The sequence below is a fragment of the Dipteris shenzhenensis genome, chromosome 1, assembly GCF_047967505.1.
Source record: "Dipteris shenzhenensis isolate YYH24624 ecotype China chromosome 1, Dip_SZ_1.0, whole genome shotgun sequence".
Taxonomy (NCBI): domain Eukaryota; kingdom Viridiplantae; phylum Streptophyta; class Polypodiopsida; order Gleicheniales; family Dipteridaceae; genus Dipteris; species Dipteris shenzhenensis.
This window is the reverse complement of record NC_141596.1, coordinates 59,546,189-59,566,222: the sequence shown is the minus strand read 5'-3', so window position 1 is coordinate 59,566,222 and position 20,034 is coordinate 59,546,189. Positions and strand designations below refer to the sequence as shown.

The window sequence follows — 20,034 nt, the reverse complement described above, 5'->3', positions numbered from 1 at the left end:
CCAATACACATACGTAGACACAGGTCACTTGGCTACACAGATGTGCACTACAGTAAGCCGACTTCTATCAAAGCTCTGGACATGAGCTGGAATAGTGGAAGGTAGCAGCCACAACCAGAATAAAAACAAAATAGTGATCTTTCATTCAAACATCAAACAGTTCATCTATCATTTTCAAGAGCCTTGACATTTTTTTCCACTTCGACATCAAAACAAGCTCAGAAAGGAGCTGAAGGATGAACAAGTGTTGACATAATTTGTCCTTGGCAATTTTCAGCATAGGGGCAGAATGTCTACACGTAAAATGGAATCAGGTTACTGTTTAATCAATCTGCAACTGCGAGAGAGTAATGCAAGAAACGACCAGTAACTTAGGTGGCACATACTGCTATCAAAATATCGGTGATCTATATCTATACGATGTTAAAAGTTCGTTTGTGCATGTCAAAAGCTTACTGCAAAGGCATAAATGATGCTTTTGAACAGAAGTAATATCACTGCCTGTGATGCCTCCACCACAACAATCAAGCCTTGCTCTAATTGAGTCCTTCATGATGAAAGCAAATCTAAGCTGGGATGGCAAAGCTCGGCTGAATCCACTGTGGTGCATCCATAACCGCGCATGGATCTGACTTGCTAAATTCTGCCACCTGTAACAGAACAAAAGGTCAATAAAGTGGATAAGCAAAGCTATACTTATGTTCTCATCAATAACCAAGCATAAGCTGCCATCTGGGTTTTCGAACGATTCTGGTAAACTCATTGCTTACTAAGCTTTGAAATCCCAATCCAAACAACAAAAACTAAAGGAAGAAACAAAGCAGAAATAAGAAACGAAAGGGGAGAGAGAGAGAGAGAGAGAGAGAGAGAGAGAGAGAGAGAGAGAGTTAAATTAGGTTAAGATAAATGTTCTCTTACTTGTGCAAAGATGAATGAATCTATAGAATTGGGAACTAATCGGTCGATATTTAGTTATATCAGAGATGTTGTGAGGCATTTGTATGATATTCGACACATCATACTCGCGTTGTTGTCATTTGTCATAGATATCAACTTCTAAATGTAAAGAATATTAAGATCCGAGAAACTACAATAGCTTCCATTGGCTGTACAAATAAGTTCACAAAACTCTCCAAAATAAACTCCTCCATCAAAAGAATTTGGATCTTTCTTTGTACATAACATCCTCAATGTTTGGAATGTCTTGGACAAATAAGCCATCTATGAACCTCCTCATTTGACTAAGTTTATGAAGAACGATTGGTCAAGTTTCACAAGAGATCAATCATTGCATAAACTCAAATTTGTAAGTAACAAGGTAGAAGTTTGCCAAGAAACAACACAATCAGTGCCCATCGGAATTCCAATGCTTTGCTGGAATAAAAAGTCTCCTCAAGTTATGAACAAATTATCTAGAAGCAAGTTTAACAAACAAAAAACATCTTTGGGCATTCAAAGCAAACTGTCGATTTCCATGTGAGAGATCTTGTACTCCTAAAGATTCTTCTACTAGGAGAGCAAACCTTTCTCTATGGATTTTAAAGGCACAAATCCTAAGAAGAAGAAAGTCAAAATTTTGTGCCTTGTAAAAAAAGCTCCCTTAGAAAGATAGTAGAGAAGACAAAAGTATCAGCGTAACATGTACTATTAACAAAAGGAGCAAATTTTTTATTATTGCTCCTTTCATTAATATTGTCGATTTCCATGTGAGAGATCTTGGACTCCTAAAGATTCTTCTACTAGGAGAGCAAACCTTTCTCTATGGATTTTAAAGGCACAAATCCTTACAAGAAGAAAGTCAAAATTTTGTGCCTTGAAAAAAAAGCTCCCTTAGAAAGACAGTAGAAAAGACAAAAGTATCAGCAGTAACATGTACTATTAACGAAAGGAGCAAATTTTTTATTATTGCAACAATAAGGGCTACTGAGAATGGCTAGCTTTCCATGCATTGTAAGGTTTCTAGCAATCTCTGCATAGGTAAAGGCCTTTTGTCCTAATGTTGTCACATATTCCCAAGCAATCACAGGGTGCTTCAAAACTCCTTTAACCCAATGAGGATGATCTCCTCATTACTTGAGGTGACTTGAAAACCCAACGAGGAAGACCCCTCATCACTTGAGGTGACTTCAATATAGAACGTAAACCTATCTTATCAAGATAACGAGAAGTGAACTAGTGATCATAAGCTCTTTTCTTAAATAGGAGGGCTTTAAGGACCAAGAACTTGAGACTCTAAAGACTTCTCTAATAATACTTTCAGCTGAAAGCTATGTTGATTTCTTCAATGAAGCTCTTGAAAAGAGAAGTTACCTAAAGTATTATATAAGAGTTTAGAAAGAACCTTAATATTGTATCTTTAACAAACCTTGATAGAAAATTTAAACATAAGTCAATCCAAGAATTATAACCTTCTCTTATAGTACCTATAGGCAAAAATTATCCGCTTTGAGGTGTAAGGAGAGTGACAAGAAAGATCATGCATCAGTTCTACTGGCCTAGCTATCTTGAAAATTTCTTTCGAGTTAGCAAATTCTCCTCCTATATGATCGTTAGGGAAAACAACGAAAGGATTCAAAACCAAGTTTTGCCATTGCTGCAGATAAGGTTTCAAATCTCCAATCAAAGAATCTTTTTTGTGAACTTTTACGTAGAGAGATAATACTTCATGGTAAGACCTTTGCAAAAGAGACAGATCAAAATGCAATTGTGTTCAGTTTTAAGCGCCCGTTAAGATTCCTAATTCATTATATGCAACCTGAAAGTATTCTTTGAAAACTTGAATTTTCTTTTTAACCTTGCATGCCATCAATTTCCAATATGTAATGTTGAGGTTCACAAAGTTATACCTTTTGTCCACAATGTGGACAGTAATGCTGTTTGTGCCAAAGACAATCCATTCCTGGGCAGATGAAGCAGACACCAACCAACGTCACCATGCATGCAACACAGGCTGCAAGACTTGGCTTAGACCTGCATGGATATCAGCGCATAAGAAACAGTCTGGATGGAGTACCCACAAAACAAAATTTCAAGTTCTGAAAGCATTCTCTGGAAAACAAAAGTGCTGAAAGCAGGCACAGGACATGAAAGACTGGTCTTTCATGTCCTGTGCATGCATGTGCTCTCTCTCTCTCTCTCTCTCTCACACACACACACACACACACACACACATGGAACAGACTAACTTAAAGTAAGTATATTTTTTAAACCTTAAACAAATGTCTCAGGCTGAAGTATTTGTTTAAATTTTGAAGAGAGACGTTCAACAAGTGGAGCTTCCGTCTCGAAAAGGCCAACGTGTCAGGAACATCGACATGCATTCGAAAGCCGGCTTCAATACACGCAAACTTGAGTAAACGGGGCAATGAGAACAAGATATAGTTCAAGAGCGTTCTCCCATATTGCTCTCAAAGGGCTCACTTACTTGACAGATGTGACCCCGGGTCTTCCACAGTGGGGGCACTCGAATGGCGCCGGCGTGTCCCTGTAGACAGTCTCTCGCAAAGGGATGCCATTTGGAGCAGTGTACAAAGCATTGGGAGGGATCATCCCCCGTTGATAGGGATTTTCCTGAGAGTGATACTGCAGGGGAATCTGCTGATATGGAGGCACCATAACATGTTCCGTGGACTGCGCGTATGTCGTCGAAGGATATGCATAAGGGATCCCGATGGCAGGCTCGCCATTCTGCACGTCTTTCATCTCGCGCTCTCGGTATTGATCTTGTTGAGACATCCGAGGAGGAAGATGCAAGAGGATCGAAGGAATGGTAAGGAAGTATTGCAGCGTAGATCTAGAGATGAACTGGAAGTGATGAGAGATGGAATGCTTGAATTGAGAAAGCTGATCCGCACACCTGAGAGATCGGAGTTGCAGTTGCAATTTTGCAGTTCCGTTTGGACAAATATGCAGTTTTATTATTTGCTCATAGTCAATAACTCATATAAAGTCATGCAAAAGTCATGGCTTCTAGAACGGCCTCCTTTCTTCCATCCTAGCGCTGCGCCTTTGCACACATGGTCTGGACTGGAGCACCTTTTTCGCTCCACGACAACGCTTGCGTTTTTCCCGATGAATTCCTCGCCAGGACAATCGCCTTAATTAATTTATGCAGATGGCATCCTCACAGAGGAGCTCAGCACCCCTTTTGGGTGCTCGCGCCCATATGGGCACCTCACTGCCTAGCCCTGTCTGCTACTCAAGGAAAACTAAGGTTTGCAACCCTAGTTGCACTTGGCCGTTGCTCCTTCGTGTGCCAAAGTCTTGTCCATGAGACAAGCATCACCTATCTTCTTCATGACCCACATTCCCACAAGGAATGTTCCTAATAACTCACCCCACGTCACAACCTCGATCCCCCCCCTCAGTCATCACTCAGAACTCGAAGCTAGGTGATTGCTTCAGTTTTCGAAATCTAGAGCCAAGAATGTATGGAACGAAGGGCTCACAACATAGACAATGATCGTGCCAATGAGTCCCATGATTGCATAGAGAAGGCGAATCCTCCCGTCAAGTTGTGGGCGATGAGGTGAAATCTATAAGCCATGACTTTGGTGCATGACCTAATGTTACTCCCTTAGAGTTTATTGCATGGAAAATCTAAGGATTAAGAAAATGGTTGTTTTTGGGGAGCCCATTGACTTCCACATATTTAAAACTCTTTGACAAAGTGACTTTGGGTTTCATCACTATGAGATTAGATCTGGCATCAAGTTTATGAAGGTAAGTTCATAATGTGTGTACAATGTGGTAGCCTTATCCTTAGAAGAAGTTTTCCCATAAACACACTTGTTTTTAACTCTAGCAAAGGGAAACACTTAACCAAAGTCATCAATCATAAAAGAGAGCTAGGACTTATTAAAGGTGTGCCTTTACCATTCGGTAAGTTGCCTAAATGCGAACATGAACAAAAAAGGGATCTCCACCAATCATATTTGAGAGCCGACTTGCAAGCTTTTCGCACATTGCCTAAACACTCAATCTGCAAACATGAACAAAAAAGGGATCTCCACCAATCATATTTGAGAGCAAGTTTGCAAGTGTTTCGCACATGTCCGGTGATGACCAAAGAGGTTCAATCCTATGTGGAGTGAGAAAATTGCAATTCATCAAGCTGTCCACTTACAAAAAGACAAGCAAACTTGTTCTAAATAGAATTTGGACCTCTAACATCTTGTCCACAATCTAAAGACTCTACCGCCAAGCCATCTATACATGCAAGGGAACATTTATTACTTGCTACAAACTTGTCCTCCAAGGGATGAACACATTCAAATGGGGCAGACAGGCTCCCTCTCAACTTGTGTTGTGCCCACCCGTTTGTGAATTAACCCTTAGCCAAAAGAAAGAAGAAAAGAATAGAGTGCACTGCCGAATATCGTTGCGGAATAGAGATGCTACAGCCTCTTAAGGTGGTTTTGAGTACTTTCACTAGCATGTAATGAAGATACAACTTAGATTCGGCCTTGCAAGAGAAGTGAGCTTGAGTTTTGAGTTCTTGAACTCGATCCAGTTTTGATCTCTGCATGTGTGAGGAGGCCCCTCGGAGCAAGAGCGTCGATGTGATTAGGAAGAGGCATCACTATGTTGATGATTTGGAGTGAGGTGGGGTTCTCAATGAAGGGGTAGACCAGGAGTGGCAGTGCTGGTCAAAAAGATATCTTTAGGATAAAGAGCTTTTTCGTGACTCAAAAGGGCATGTCTTGGCTATTAATCTTGAGTTCTAGATTTAAGTTTAATGTGCTTGTTTATTTTCCCCTAATGATACTCAGATGCGAGGTGGGTGCTAGAAGGATTTGAATGAGCATATTGTGGGGGGAAATTCAGTGTTGTGAGGTGATTTGAACATGAATGAATGGTATGAGGATCGATCACAATTAAGTAAGGGTTTAGGGGGATTCAAGTCTAACTATTGGGAAGACCTATGTCTTGACAAAGGTCTGATAGATTGTGTAGAATTAGATGCTTAGGGGCTAGGGGGGTTTACATGGTCCAACAAGCATATGAGAGAAGACTATAGGGCGAGTAGGCTTGACAAATTTTATGTGTCTAAAGAAGGATGGTGGTTGAGAGCTCCTATGGCCGGTAAGGTGTTGATTGATTCAAGCCTCTCGGATCATTGTCCTGTGTTTTGGTGTTTCTCAGATCTAGGTGAGATAGATAGATCTCTTGATGTTCCATCTAAAAAATCTTGAAGAGGAAGGAATTTAGTGATAAAATGGTTAACGTATGTAGAGAGGCAGCTAGAGATGAGGTTGGTCCCCATAACAGGTGGGATAAGGCCATTCGAGCTGTTTTGTTGATGACTAAAGCATGGGAGTCTAAGAGCATTAAGAAAAGAAATGTTTAATGCCTTGCAAGTGTTGTTTAGTAATGAGAATTTAGAAAAGAAATGAGTCTTTAGTGCATTGCAAATGTTGTCTAGGAAAGGTCCTTGAGCTGGATCCAATACTATTCACATTGCTGGTCCAGGTGGAAGATGCTCTAAAACTGGCTAAGTTCGATGCAGCAGACATTGCTCGGGCTCAGAGCTGTCTCACATGGTTTACCCTAGGAGACTGTCCTTCAAAGTTATTTTCCCAGAGTGTAAATAAAAAATATAAGAGGAAATTGGTGGATTGAGTGGTAGATGTTCAAGGTAAGTTGGAGACTGAGTTTGAATAAATATGGAGAGAGAAGAGGAGAAGAGTGGAGATGAGGAGAGAGGGAACAGCTAGAGAGCACACCACAAAAGACTAACTATACACTAGATTTAGTTGAAAATATTGAATATATACAAACCCCTTTAGCGTTATGGTTAGGGTTTCCAATCCTTTCCTTTTAGCACTCTTTTGGTTAGTTCTATTCACATATGGTAACATGATGTTGAGATGAATCCTCAACACCTTCCCTCAAGATAAACATCCTGAAGTAGGCCTTCCCTCAAGATGATGATTATGGGGAATGAAGAAGGACTGAGCATTACATTCCATCACACCCCGTTAATGGGAATGTCCTTCCTTTGTGTCAAACCAAGAGCTTGTCAGTGCTTCTCAAAAAATCTCTTTGCCAACTAGTTTGGCAAAAATTTTCTTTGCTGTCACAATGTTGTAGTGTGATGTCGCCAAGTAACAATCTTTCTCTGATGAAGTGCTCTCTAACATCAATGTGCTTTGCTCTAGAGTGATATACTGGAATCTTGGCTCTACTACTTGATCTGATTGATTATCACAGTATATTGTTCTTGGTTTATGAGTCAAAGTAATTTGTTTTTGACCATAGTCTTCTGAGCCATATAGCATCGCATGCACCTATTGTGAGTGCCCTGTATTATGAAGACAAAGAAACAATTGGTTGCTTGTTTGACAACCATGATATAGCACCTTGACCAAGGAAAAATGCATATCTGTGTGTAGATCTCCTAGTCTCATGATCTCATGCATAGTCAGTGCCATAGTATCCATGCAACCTTGGATGACTTCCTCTTTATTCGATTCCAAATTGTCTTGTACCTCTGATATATCTTAAGACTCTTTTGGTTGCATTCCAATGAGACTGTTTTGGATTTTCCATGAATTGTACAAGTGAACTTACTGCATAACAAATATATGTCCTCGTGATAGTCGGATATATAAGAGATCTGATGAGCTGCCGATAGTACTTGTCATTGATTGTAGGCTTTTCATGTTCTCCTCCATCTCCTCCGCTCTTTGCTCACTCCATGCAACAGCTTCATCTGATTTCCTCAACATCTCTTGAAGCTACTTGAATCTTTTGTAAGTTTCAAACTTTTTTCCATAGGAGTGGCTACAATCTTGCAATCTACCATATGAAACTTCTTCAAGAGACTATCCACATATTTATACTGGCTCATGAAGGTGCCGTTTGAGTCTCTCCAGAGCTCAACACCAAGACATAGTGCATAAGTCCAACATCTTTCATGTTGAACTCTGCAGATAAGCCTTGTTTCAGCTTCTTGATGAAGCTATCATTGCTTCTTGTCACACTCAGATAATCTACATACAAAAGTTCAATAGTGATGTCTTCCCCTTGAGCTTTGTAGTAGAGAGTATGATCTACATCGGATCTCATGTATCCCAAATTAGCAAAATACTTGTCGATTATGCTACACCAACTTCTAGGTGCTTGCTTTAAGCCGTAGAGACTTTTCTTGAGATGGCAAACCTAAATTTCCCTAGTTCAACATACCTTGCTGGTTGCTACATGTAGACTTCCTCATCTAGGTAACCATTGCGAAAAGAATACTTGATATCTAGCTGGTACACATTTTATCTGCTGAGTGTGGCTCGTGATATCAAACATTTTATGGAGTCCATCTTTGCCATTAGAGCATAAGTCTCATCATAGTCTTGACTGTACTACTAAGCAAAACCTTTTGCAACTGGTCTAACTTTGTATCTTTTAATGCTTTCATCTGGATTGCACTTCACTTTGTATACCCATTTGTTTGCTATGGCCTTCTTTCTTGGTGGAAGGTTACATAATTCCCAAGTATTGTTTTTGTGCAAAGCTTCCATTTCCTCATTCATAGTAGTTTGCCATTTTGGCTTGTCAACTACATCTTCAAACTACAATGGCTCTTCTATAGCTGTAATGGTAGTCATAAGAGCATAATTGGTAGTTTCAATCTGAATTGCTTTGCCTTTGTGAGCATATGTCAAGCTGTCTCTAGTAGATCGTCTGAGTTGCTACTCTTCTTAGGGTGTCTCTGGCAATTCTTGCTCTTCTTCATCAACTTGTTCTATAGGTGATTGAGTAATGCTAAAATATATTTTTTTTTATAAGACTGAAGTTGTGGTGACGTATTGAATGAAGAATCCTACACTAGCACAAAATGCTCTATAAACGAACAAAAAGATACATAGGGTGAGTTGAATGCCAAAGTAATAGACAATGTCCTTGCATGTGTCAAGAACATAGGTTTCTAATACATGGATTTGCCAAAAGCACTAGAAGTGTGGACAACAATTAACTCCATTTATGCAAACAAAACCCAACTAAACACAGGTGAGACGCTTGAATCACAAGATGTAGTTGGCAAACTTGAGATGAGAGATAGAGATGCAATAATAGAAGATGAAGTACTTAAGAACAAACAAAATAAGGAGGCTTTGACATGGTTTTCGTAGAGCGCATGGTCCAAAGTCCACCCCTATCCTTTGAAGGCCTCATAGTATTAGTAATTGCAAGAGGCTCGGTCGTCAAGCTAGGTCAACTGATCAACATATTGATCCAAGAAGAGGATGGATGAAAAGAAGATGTAGGGGATGACTATGTGGATGGCACATTGGTTACCAAGCTGCACAACATGCATTTTAAAGTCAAGGAGCATCATAAAAATGCACCAAAGCATAGATCTAGGAGCTTCTTGGTCCAAGCCTAGACAAAACAAAGGTAACCAAGGCCAACAATGTCACCATTCTACTACCACTTTAAATGTGACTACACAAGAAAAGTCTGTCTACTTTTTGAAGAAATGGTATGAACTCATGGATCTAAGGCTAAGGGTATAATGCAAGAAATGTGCCTAGGGGCAAAGGAAACTAAAGCATCCCAAGAGAGGGGTGAAATGTTGCATTAGTAAGGCCCTATGATGATGGCATGTGACATCTAGATCCATCTAGGGAATTGGGGCTAGTTGGAGTTAGTGAGAGGAGAGAATGGACTGTTCACATATGCTTTTGGGATTCGGATTTTCTCTGTGAGCTCTCACGCTTCGATAAGATTGGCTGGGTGGAACAAATTCGGTGCTTCTCCCGTGATCTGCTTGTAGTTAGTAGTTAGTGTGTTACAATTGGTATCAGAGCTCATGGAAGAGATCAAGGGATGGACGAAAGATCAGAGCCCAGGCTATGCGCAGGATACGTGACATGTAGAAGAACGAGATTGTTCGTGGGTTTGACGGAGGGGCTTGATCGACGCTGGCCTATACAAACGGCGTCGAATTGAAAGACCTGCGATACAAAGAGAGGGGATCTGGTAATTAAGCGATACGTGGATTGAACGGGTCCCGCAAGGATGGTTGACGAATTATGAACGATGTAACGACGAACAGCAAGGTCTGGGGACAGCGTGGTGGCTGAGCTCGTATTGTGGGAGATCTTCGATGAGGTTCGTGGATGGGCGACGCGTAGGCAGGATTATGGAGGATTTAGGAGCCTGTGATAATAGGCGATAGGTTTACGATCGCAATCTGTTCTGTCGTATATTCAGTGCCTACGCTCTCTGGCTACGTAGCTGACTTGCAGCGTAACTTGGTAGCGGACAACAGGCTTGGAGCGCAAGTGTGACGCAGAACAGCGTGGTGGCTATACGTATCATTTGCAAGGTCATCGCTTGTAGTTCGTGAATTGTGACGAAGGAATTTGATGGAACATTAGCTCACACGTAGTGATGGGCGACGCACGGACAGCATGTTCATCTACGATCTATTTGTGATAAAGTCTGTTTCATTTGCTCCTGGGGTATCAAATCGAGAGGCAGAGGCGTATCATTTTCGATCAGAGAGCAGGCTTTGATCAGAGATTTGATCAGAGAGCAGGCTTCGGGGACTCGAATTGCATGGAGTTTTCAAGGGGCATCAATTTTTCCTTTATTATAGAATTTTAGTTTTTAGTGTGTAGCTTATTATTTCTGTACAGCAGAGTTTCCAGTTTCCTATGCTTGTGTATGTACCTGTGTGTTTCAGTTAGAGTTAGTTTGCAGGAATTTCCCTAGTATAGGGAAAAGCTGGATTTGGATATATGCCTGTGTCAAATGCCTAGTTAGTGTGAAGCTGGGATTACAGGTATTCCCTAGTATAGGGAATTGTGTTAGAGTGCCAGTACACTGAATTGTGTCAGGTTGTAAATAAAGTGTTCTAGCGGTGTTTTATTTATTATTATTATTTTTTTAAAAAGCAGAACACCCATTGACCTGAATGGAAGCAGAAGAAGGGGCTTCCAGAAGGGACCCTGGTGAGTCAAGAGTCCGGTTGACCCAGCAAGTGTCGCGCCCAGGAGCTCACACCTTATCTGGCAGGATTGCATTGCTTGAGGATGCCTTGTAACAATTATTAGCGCAACAGTTACAGGCCAATGCAGGGCAGTCTGAACTTAGAAGAGTGATACACATTATGTCTGCCAAACCTTCTCAAGATGAGAAGGGAAAGGCTCCAATGGAACCGGAGTTTAGTGTCCATATGGTCGAGCTTAGGAAGGCTAAAGTACCAAATATTGCCAATTACAGGCCGGAAAAGTATTCTGGTCGGATGAACGACCGTAGTTCTGATGTCATTGAGACCTGGTTACACAAATGGGACGAGGCATTCGCCATTTGTGAAATCAGGAATGATATCAAGAAGATCCACGAGGCCACCCACATGTTTAGTGAGGCAGTGGATCGGTGGTGGATTAAGCAACAAAAAGATGGTATAGCATCCACTACCTGGGAGGGGTTTAAAAGAGAATTCAGGAAACACTTCTTACCTCTTGACGAAGCATCCCGAGCTTGGGATCAATATAGGAACCTTCGTCAGAGAAATTTGTCAATGGCAGAATACACTGATAAGTTTCGAGAGAGCGTAATGAAGGTCGATGAACCCCTGCCTCAATCAATCCAAGTGAAAGATTTCATATTTGGATTGAATGATCGGATAAAAATGAAAGTTCGGGCTAAGTACGCAAACACGTTAGATGATGATGCAATAGCCATAGCCTTGAACTATGAAGATGCCAAGGGCAGCAAGCCAAGTGGGTTTGCACAGCAGGTCAGAACCCAGTATGGGTATCCGAAGAAATCTGGGTTTAAGAAGAAATGGATTAGTAAAGGGAGTGGTTCTCAGCCGAGTGGTCAAGCTAAGCAGGCGAAACCAGCTAAAACTCCTAAACCAAGTACCACCATTGGAGTGAAGAGGAAAGTAACCCCAATGGCAGCCTGGGCTTGGTCCACAAGTCTCCCTTAAACCTAGAACAAAGAGAAAAAGTGAGGAGAGAAGGCTTGTGTTTTGGATGCCTTCAGCCTCATCAGTGGAAGGATTGTCCACGGAATAAAGATCGTCGGATGGCTGAGATGGTGGTCTCAGAATGCGACGTGGAAATGGAGGGAAGTCCCAGAGCGGAAGAGATGCAGATTCAGCTAGTGGGATCTTCTCAGAGGTCAGTACCTTGTTTGTTATGTGTGTCTGTTGCTAAGCTAGTAATGAGTGCACCTGATAACATCCTATCTAAGCCCGCATCAACGGGGTATACAGCCTTTAATGATACGGAGTTAATTAAAATGAAAGGGCAAGTGGCCAATCATGATGTCATTGTGTTGTTTGACTCAGCGTCAACTCACAATGAATTAACTCCAAGCTCGTGAAGAGGCTGAAGTTAAAGACAAGTCCATCTGACTATGCGTATACAGTCAGGACGGCAGATGGAAGTTCAACCGAAGTATGGGACCAAAGGGTTACCCAGTTGGAGCTTCGTATTCAGGACTATGCTGAGAAGCTTGATTTTGAAATGACCAAGCTTGCTCATGCAGATATAGCCCTGGGTATGGCGTGGCATTCTAGGAAGAATCCATCCATTGATTGGAAAAAGCACGCATATCAATTCAAGATGAATGATGTGCTTTATGTCTTGCCAGGTGAGAAAGATATACCTCAGGGACCGTTGGTTTCCGTGATGGAAATCCGAAAAGCTCAAGAAGAGTTTTTATTCCTTTGCACAGCATCGGTAGAGCCGGTTGATGATTCTTCGGCTAGCACTAATGTTGCGCAAAGTGGTGAGATGGCCAAGCTAGCTAATCTTATAACAGAGAAGTTCTCTGAATGTTTTAGGGATGAACTACCTTACGGGTTACCTCCAGAGTGGAATGTTCAGCATAAGATTGAACTGATCCCGGGGGCAGAACCTGTAAATAAACCTCCCTATAGAATGAGTTTTACTGAAGAGGCGGAGGTGCGTAGACAACTGGAAGAATACCTCAAGTTGGGGCAGATTCAACCAAGTTTCTCACCTTTTGCTTCGCCAGTGATATTAAAGAAGAAAAAGGATGATACGTTTCGCCTCTGTATAGATAACAGAGCATTGAATAATATCACTGTTAAGCACAGGTGTCCGATGGCTCGGATTGATGATTTGCTAGATGCATTACATGGAGCCGTGATTTTTAGCAAAATAGATCTTAAGTCTGGCTACCATCAGATCCGGATTAGAGCCGAGGATGTGCATAAAACCACTTTCAGAAGTAGGCTTGGTCATTATGAGTTTTTGGTAATGCCCTTCGGACTTACCAATGCTCCCGCTACATTTGTCATGCTTATGAACGATTTACTACATCCGTATATCGGAAAGTTTGTAGTACATTTTATTGACGATATTTTAGTGTTCAGTAAAAGTATTACTGAGCATCGTGAACACTTAAGAGTAGTGTTCAGTATTTTGAGGAAAGCCAGTCTTTTATGTAGATAAAAAGAAAACTATACTGTGTATGGTTAGGCTTGAATATTTATGATTCATAATTACTCCAGAGGGGGTAGAACTGGATACAAGAAAGTGGCTGCGATACTAACTTGGCCAATCCCTCAGAGTCTGACTGCGTTGCGATCATTCTTGGGATTTGTCCAATTTTATAAAAGGCATATCAAAGGATATTCCGAAATAGTATCGCCATTGACTGATCTGACCTCAGATAAAGTACCTTTTATATGGGGCCACAGTTTTAACACCATAAAACAAGCTGTGGTCACTGGACCGGTGTTAAAAATAGTTGATCCCCAGAAACTATTGTTCCTGGAAACCGATGCAAGTGGCATTGCGGTAGGAGCAGTTCTCCTTCAAGAGGGAAGGCTAGTAGCCTTTGAAAGCAAGAAGCTTTCTCCCTCTCAAAGGAATTGGCCAACTCATGAATTGGAGTTATATGCTGTTATCCATGCTTTGAAAACATGGAGGTATTATTTGTATGGTTCAGAGTTTTATGTGGATGTGGATCATGATACTCTGAAACATTTTTGTAAACAGCCTGACTTGAGGGGCCGCCAAGCAGGTGGGCAGAGCTCATGCAGGAGTTTAATTTGACGATTCGGTACCAAAGAGGGAAGGATAATAAGGTTGCTGATGCGTTGTCTCGCATTATGCACAATATGAGTTTCACGGTATTAGAGAGTGCTCTAATGACCGAGATCAGAGAAACTCAAAAGGTGGACGAGTTTGTCCAGAGCTTATGGCCTAAAGCTCATGTGTTAAGACCCAGGGAAGAAAAGGATGACCTGGCATCCAGAAAAGGCCAAACATATGCAAGATATACCATGAGGGCTGGTATGCTAAAAAGAAATGGCAAGGTTGTAGTACCTAGTCAGAATGATCTCAGGTAGAGAGTCATTCGACAGTGCCATGATAGCCCGTGTGTGGGACACCCAGGAGTCGAGAAGACATATGATCTCATAAAGCGAGATTTCTTTTGGCCAAAGATGAAAAAGCATATTCATGAATATGTGACACGGTGTTTTTCGTGTCAGGTAAGCAAGGCCGAGCACGTGAAGCCACCCGGACTTTTACAGCCCTTGGAAATACCACTAAGTGGGAGAGCATTTCCATGGACTTTATTGTAGGGCTGCCTACGACACAAGGAGGGTATGATTCTATCCTTGTGGTGGTTGATCGTCTAACCAAGATGGCTCACTTCATTCCGACTAGAGAGTCTGTTAGTGCCCCGCAAGTAGCGGATTTGTTTATTAGACATATATTTCGTCTGCATGGATTGCCTAGATCCATAGTGTCAGATAGACATATTAGATTTACCGGTCAATTTTGGACCGCAGTATTTGAGACACTAAGGACTGAGTTGGGAATGAGTAGTGGGGATCATCCTCAGACGGATGGTCAGACGGAGAGAGTTAACCACACTTTAGAGGATATGCTGAGGGCATATGTGTCATTGAGGCAACATACATGGAACAAGTGGTTGCCATTGTTAGAGTTTGCCTACAATGATAGAAAACATTCCTCTTCTGGGTTCAGTCCGTTTGAGCTGAACTATGGTTATAGACCAACAAATCCAACTATAGTTGGAGTACCTCAGAAAGTGCCTAGTGCCGCGAACTTTGTGATTCAGATGCGGGAGATGCTAGCACTTGCGAGAGCTAATATCCGCCAGGCTATGGATAGAGCCAAGGTGTATGAAGATGAAAACCGGTCTATAAGAGTATTTAAGGAAGGAGAAAAAGTTTTTCTCAGAGTTCCTTCACACTCGAAGTCGTTAACTTCAAGAGAGTGTGCTAAGTTATCACCTCGATACTGTGGGCCGTGGTTAATTCTAAGGAGAATAGGCAAGGTAGCCTATAAATTAGAATTGCCACAGGGGTGTAAGGTACACCCAGTTTTTCATGTTTCGTGCTTAAAGAAATTTTTACATACAGGTGACTCACTAATCGAAGGTGTGGTTTTGTTTCAAGAGAGAGGATAATGCGAGGCACAAACCAACAAGAATCATAGACTGAGGAACAATGCAAATACGAAATCGGAAGATACCCACGGTGTTGGTTGCATGGCATGGTCAACCTCTATCCGAAGCTACCTGGGAATCCGTATACCAATTGCGAAGAGTGTTCCCAAACTTTATCATCGAGGACGCTGATGTCTGAAGAGGGAAGGATTGTTACGCTCTAGCCGAGGTAGCATGACCTCGGAAGAATCAGCCGACATTTCCCTTAAAAGATCTATATTTGTAATATATTTATTTACGCTTCATGTAAATGATCGGGAGGGAATTAATGTCAAGGTCCTAGGTGAGGGTTGATAACACCAGACTAGGTGGATCTAAGGCTAAGGGTCTAATGCAAGAAATGTGCCTAGGGGCAAAGGAAACTAAAGCATCCCAAGAGAGGGGTGAAATGTTGCATTAGTAAGGCCCTATGATGATGGCATGTGGCATCTAAATCCATCTAGGGAATTGGGGCTTGTTGGAGTTAGTAAGAGGAGAGAATGGACTGTTCACGTATGCTTTTGGGAGCTCACGCTTCGATAAGATTGGATGGGTGGAACAAATTCGCTGCTTCTCCAGTGATCTGCCTGTAGTTAGTAGTTAATGTGTTACACTGCAATAGTGTTATCAAGTTTAATTTAATTCTTACTTCCTGAGCATCCACTTATTTCATGCCTTTAGAACAGTACAGTGAATACTGAAAGATCTTTAGGACTGCAACAATGGTACTTCACAAATAAAGCAGTACTAACTCTCAGATAATGTATCCAATCTCTCAAATTTAAGACACAAATAGTATGAAAAGTGAATTGCTGCAATTTCAAACTTCAACTTCAAGGAACCAAATTGCCAGAAGAAAACACATACTTACATAATGACATAAATTGCGAAAACAGATTCAATTCAAGCCATTCCCACTCAACTACATGACTTTTGATACCTTTTGACCCATGATTTGAATGCACCTGTGCACTTTCACCAATCCAGAGGAGCCCTAGAGGCAATGTCCAGGGTAGCTGGTCTTGGGGTCTGCCAGTGCATCAGTGCATCCTTAAGTGCCACTTGCCAGCCAAGCCTCCCAGTGTAACCTACCCTTTCCTCTGTTACAGCATCACCAAGTACGCCCCTCCCGCCCCCCCCCCCCCCGTCCCCTCTCTCTATATATATATATATATAATCTAAGAAACAAGAAGCTCCAAGAACAGATGACGAGCTTTCCACATTCAGCAATAGTATTCCAATTACAATCAGAAATGTAGAAGAGGCAACGACCAAAAATTTGTCCACACTTGTCTACAACAATACTCAAAAGATGCTAAAAAAACATAGATCTGTGAAGCTGCTCTCAGAAACACAGCCTTGAAAAGCACAGATAAACGGAATTTTTTTGCACAGAAACACTGTATCAATAACATGTGTTAACAACAACACAAGGAAAACTATATTCATAAAATTCAGATCCGTTGAGTCCATAGTGCTCAGTACACACACAAGCTTACTGTAGATATAACTGCAGAGCAACTGTACTCCTAGACTATAAGCTGTACTAGATTTACCTTACTGCTTATCTACTTCCATAACAGATTTGATAGGGCAAGGCAAGTACGTACTAACCTACATGCACTACAGATCTACATGCTTTAAGACACTACCGCCACCAAGTCTGTCAAGTGACGGGACCAGCATAGGGTCTACATCTCCGCAGTTTCTTCACACCCAAGTAATATGTGAGTGATATCAATTCAAATTGCTAGGATAAGAGAAGGAATGGACCTCCTGTTCTCCTTTCCCAACTGACTTTGCCAGAGAGGGTCGTGAGCTGCGTGGTATCCTGAGGGCTTCAGAACAGTAAGTGCAGTATTAAAGTACTCTCTAAGCTGTGTTATCTTGCCACTTTTCACTGTCCAAACATGCACCCACAACTTGCTCTCTTCTTGTGCTCCCTTCAATGTCTTGCCCTGCCCCTCTGCAAAAACCTTGCTGCCTATGGCACGAACAGAGACAGGTTTGAAAACAAAAGTGTCATGCGAGGTGACTCCAGTAAGTAAACGCATCAAGTACTGATCAGACGGAGGCCCATGAAACCAACACTCTAGATCATCCGAGGCCAGTAGCCCCTGTACAGTTTCTGCATCGCCTGCAGCAAGCGCCTCGTAGAAGGCGAGAACGACCTGCTTGTTTTCCTGCTCCAGCGCTTCTGAGAGGGGGCTGGTATTAGCCAGTTCGATTAAACAAGAAGAAAATAACAGGCTCAGAGTATGGATCTGCGCGTAGAAAAAAAGTCAGTGAAGAATGTCGACGATAATCCTGAGAAAAAAATTCCGATCGCTTCTAAGAAAATCAAATCGGCACCATAAGAGAGAGAAAAAAAGTAATGAACATCTTCAGAAAAGACAAAAACAAATACAACAGATTTTGTACTTACCTGTGCGATGTTTCAGACTAAGAGATCGCAACTCTCTCCGACAAGTGACAGATAGACAAAAAGAATCAGAACGTCACGAGCAAGAAAGAAGAATACACAATAAAGAACGCGTATTGCATCCCCAACAAGCGATGCAAAAAATTTGAAACTCTTTATACACTTTGCATGCAGCGATTCATCCGTGAAGATCCCAGGATATCCTCCGGTTAACGGACAACCAAGAATTCATGTGACGGACGCAAGCACTTTGAGACGTTCCCATCTGAATCTCAAACGGCAGAGATCCACTCATCCTCACACACAAAATTCCTCAAAGGCGACGCCTTTCAAAATGTAAGAAAAAAGAGTGCCCCGTGATATTTCAGCGAAACTGCTGGAAGACGGATCAGCAGCATAGAGCGACAATACCCTCGTAACTCACACCCTCTCTTTCCCTGTTCCAAAGATCCGCCGCAACCTCCCCCCTCGGTGCTCTCTCACATTCTCTCTATCGTTAGAACACACTGCATAATCTTTGTTGTTCATGTAAAGCACGGTCTCGCTTGGAGTGGCGGATCGTATTCCAGGGGATAAAGCCGGCAAAGCTAGAGAAAGGACAAGACAATTCTCTCTCTGTGATCGCTAATCTATCGCCCGTGGTGTCTGGCGCTAATGCCGGTGCATGAAATTCAGTACCAGGGCTATAACTTCGCGTGTTTCCCACGAGAATTACATCGCGCTGGAGCGCAAGCCAGAAAAGTCTGCGGCGATACACGGAGATGCAAAGGCCGAGAGAAGCTGGTGTCCCTGAAAGGCGCAGAAACGGACGCTGTGGGATGGGAAGGCATGTGCTAGGGGGAGGGAAAGCATCAAGGAAAGCTTGATTCTGGCGGCAAGGGAGGGAGAGAGAGAAATCTGGCAAGGAAGGGGTAATTGTGCCGGCAATGAAGCAGAAGGGGAGGGAGAAAACAAGCAGAAGAAAGAGGAGAAGAAGAAAGGGTAACATACCTGACTATGGCGGAGGCGAAGCACCCGACAAGACAAGGAAGAGGAAGAAGAAGAAGAAGAGGAAGAAGAAGCAGCCTCCAAAGGGGCTCGCTCGCAAATGCAACTCCTGCTTCAACCTCTCCATTTTATAGTCCCTCCCACCGGTCGCTCCACCGACACCTGCCGGTTGCCTTCCTTTCAACAGGTTGCCCCCCAAGATTCAAACCTCTAATCTTTGTACACACTGAATCAATAGACAATTCAGCAGAACGAAGCATGAGCGGCCATGGCGGAGCATGCTTTCCCTCCAAGTCGTGGGTCGGCGGAGATTTTACCGTTGGCTCAAGGCGCTCGAAAACTCGGAAGCTCCCTCTCGAAAAAAATCGGCGGACCTTTTCTCGGAATGTGCCATGTATCATCTTCGTCGCCTCCCTTGATGGCCAAGAAAGGCCACGTGTCCGCCTTTTCGGTCGGAATTCGGCCTTTCCGATCAAAAGAGCCTCCCCTACCAATGGAGCCGAAGTGCTCTAACAAAATTCCAAAGATCTGAGCCATTTAAAGGTGTTCTAACAACACATTCGTGCATTAAATGTCACTTGCCAATGGAAATGTTGGCGAGCTGGCTAGGAGCATTATTCTAGCCGATGGAGACCTTCTCATGCACTAGCAAATGCTAGTCCAAGCCAGGTCCAACAGAGCAATTGGATGCCACCGAAGGTTTCAAAGCAGTGCAAGGGAACGTCTTCAACATACACATTTTTTGGGATCCTTAAGCATATTTGCTTAGTTGGTGTTTTGTGGGAGCATGCTCTTATTATCAAGAAACAACTCCAGCGGGACCTTCTCCAACACTAGCAAGCACAGCGAGCATGAAGTGAGCAGCCTATTGTTTTGCTTTCTGGTGAATTTCGGCTGCTGTGGGAATGCGCTGTCAACCTTTTTTGGTTGTTCCATAATTTTAGGCTTGAAGATAGTAGGTGGCTTTAACATCAAGAAAATGAAGAAAATAAGCATGAAGATAGGGGCTCCCGGGCAAAAATATGGATTCATACATACATATATATGTCCTAAGACTATATTTTAGAGTACTGTTAATTTGTTCAATTTAGATCTCTACTGATTTGGTTTTTAAACTGGAAAAGGTCCTAACAATTAGAAAAATCACACATTATTATTTATTTATGTCTTTATATATA

The 20,034-nt window shown here is 42.2% G+C and overlaps 2 protein-coding genes across 2 annotated transcripts; both read right to left on the bottom strand.

Annotated features, from left to right (window-relative positions):
* Positions 1–247: 247 nt before the first annotated feature.
* Positions 248–3,924, bottom strand: GILP (GSH-induced LITAF domain protein). Its single transcript, XM_087383321.1, has 3 exons — positions 3,425–3,924; positions 2,847–2,970; positions 248–650 (listed from the first exon to the last, which is right to left on the bottom strand). Exons 1-3 carry the CDS (start codon positions 3,733–3,735, stop codon positions 567–569), a joined length of 519 nt encoding a protein of 172 aa, XP_087239447.1. The 5' UTR covers positions 3,736–3,924; the 3' UTR covers positions 248–566.
* Positions 3,925–16,852: 12,928 nt separating this feature from the next.
* On the bottom strand, positions 16,853–19,250 carry LOC147906128 (uncharacterized). The gene is made up of 3 exons (XM_087386722.1): positions 19,174–19,250; positions 18,860–18,965; positions 16,853–17,711 (listed from the first exon to the last, which is right to left on the bottom strand). The coding sequence occupies exons 1-3, from the start codon at positions 19,248–19,250 to the stop codon at positions 17,190–17,192; spliced, it is 705 nt and encodes a 234-aa protein (XP_087242848.1). The 3' UTR covers positions 16,853–17,189.
* Positions 19,251–20,034: the final 784 nt, after the last annotated feature.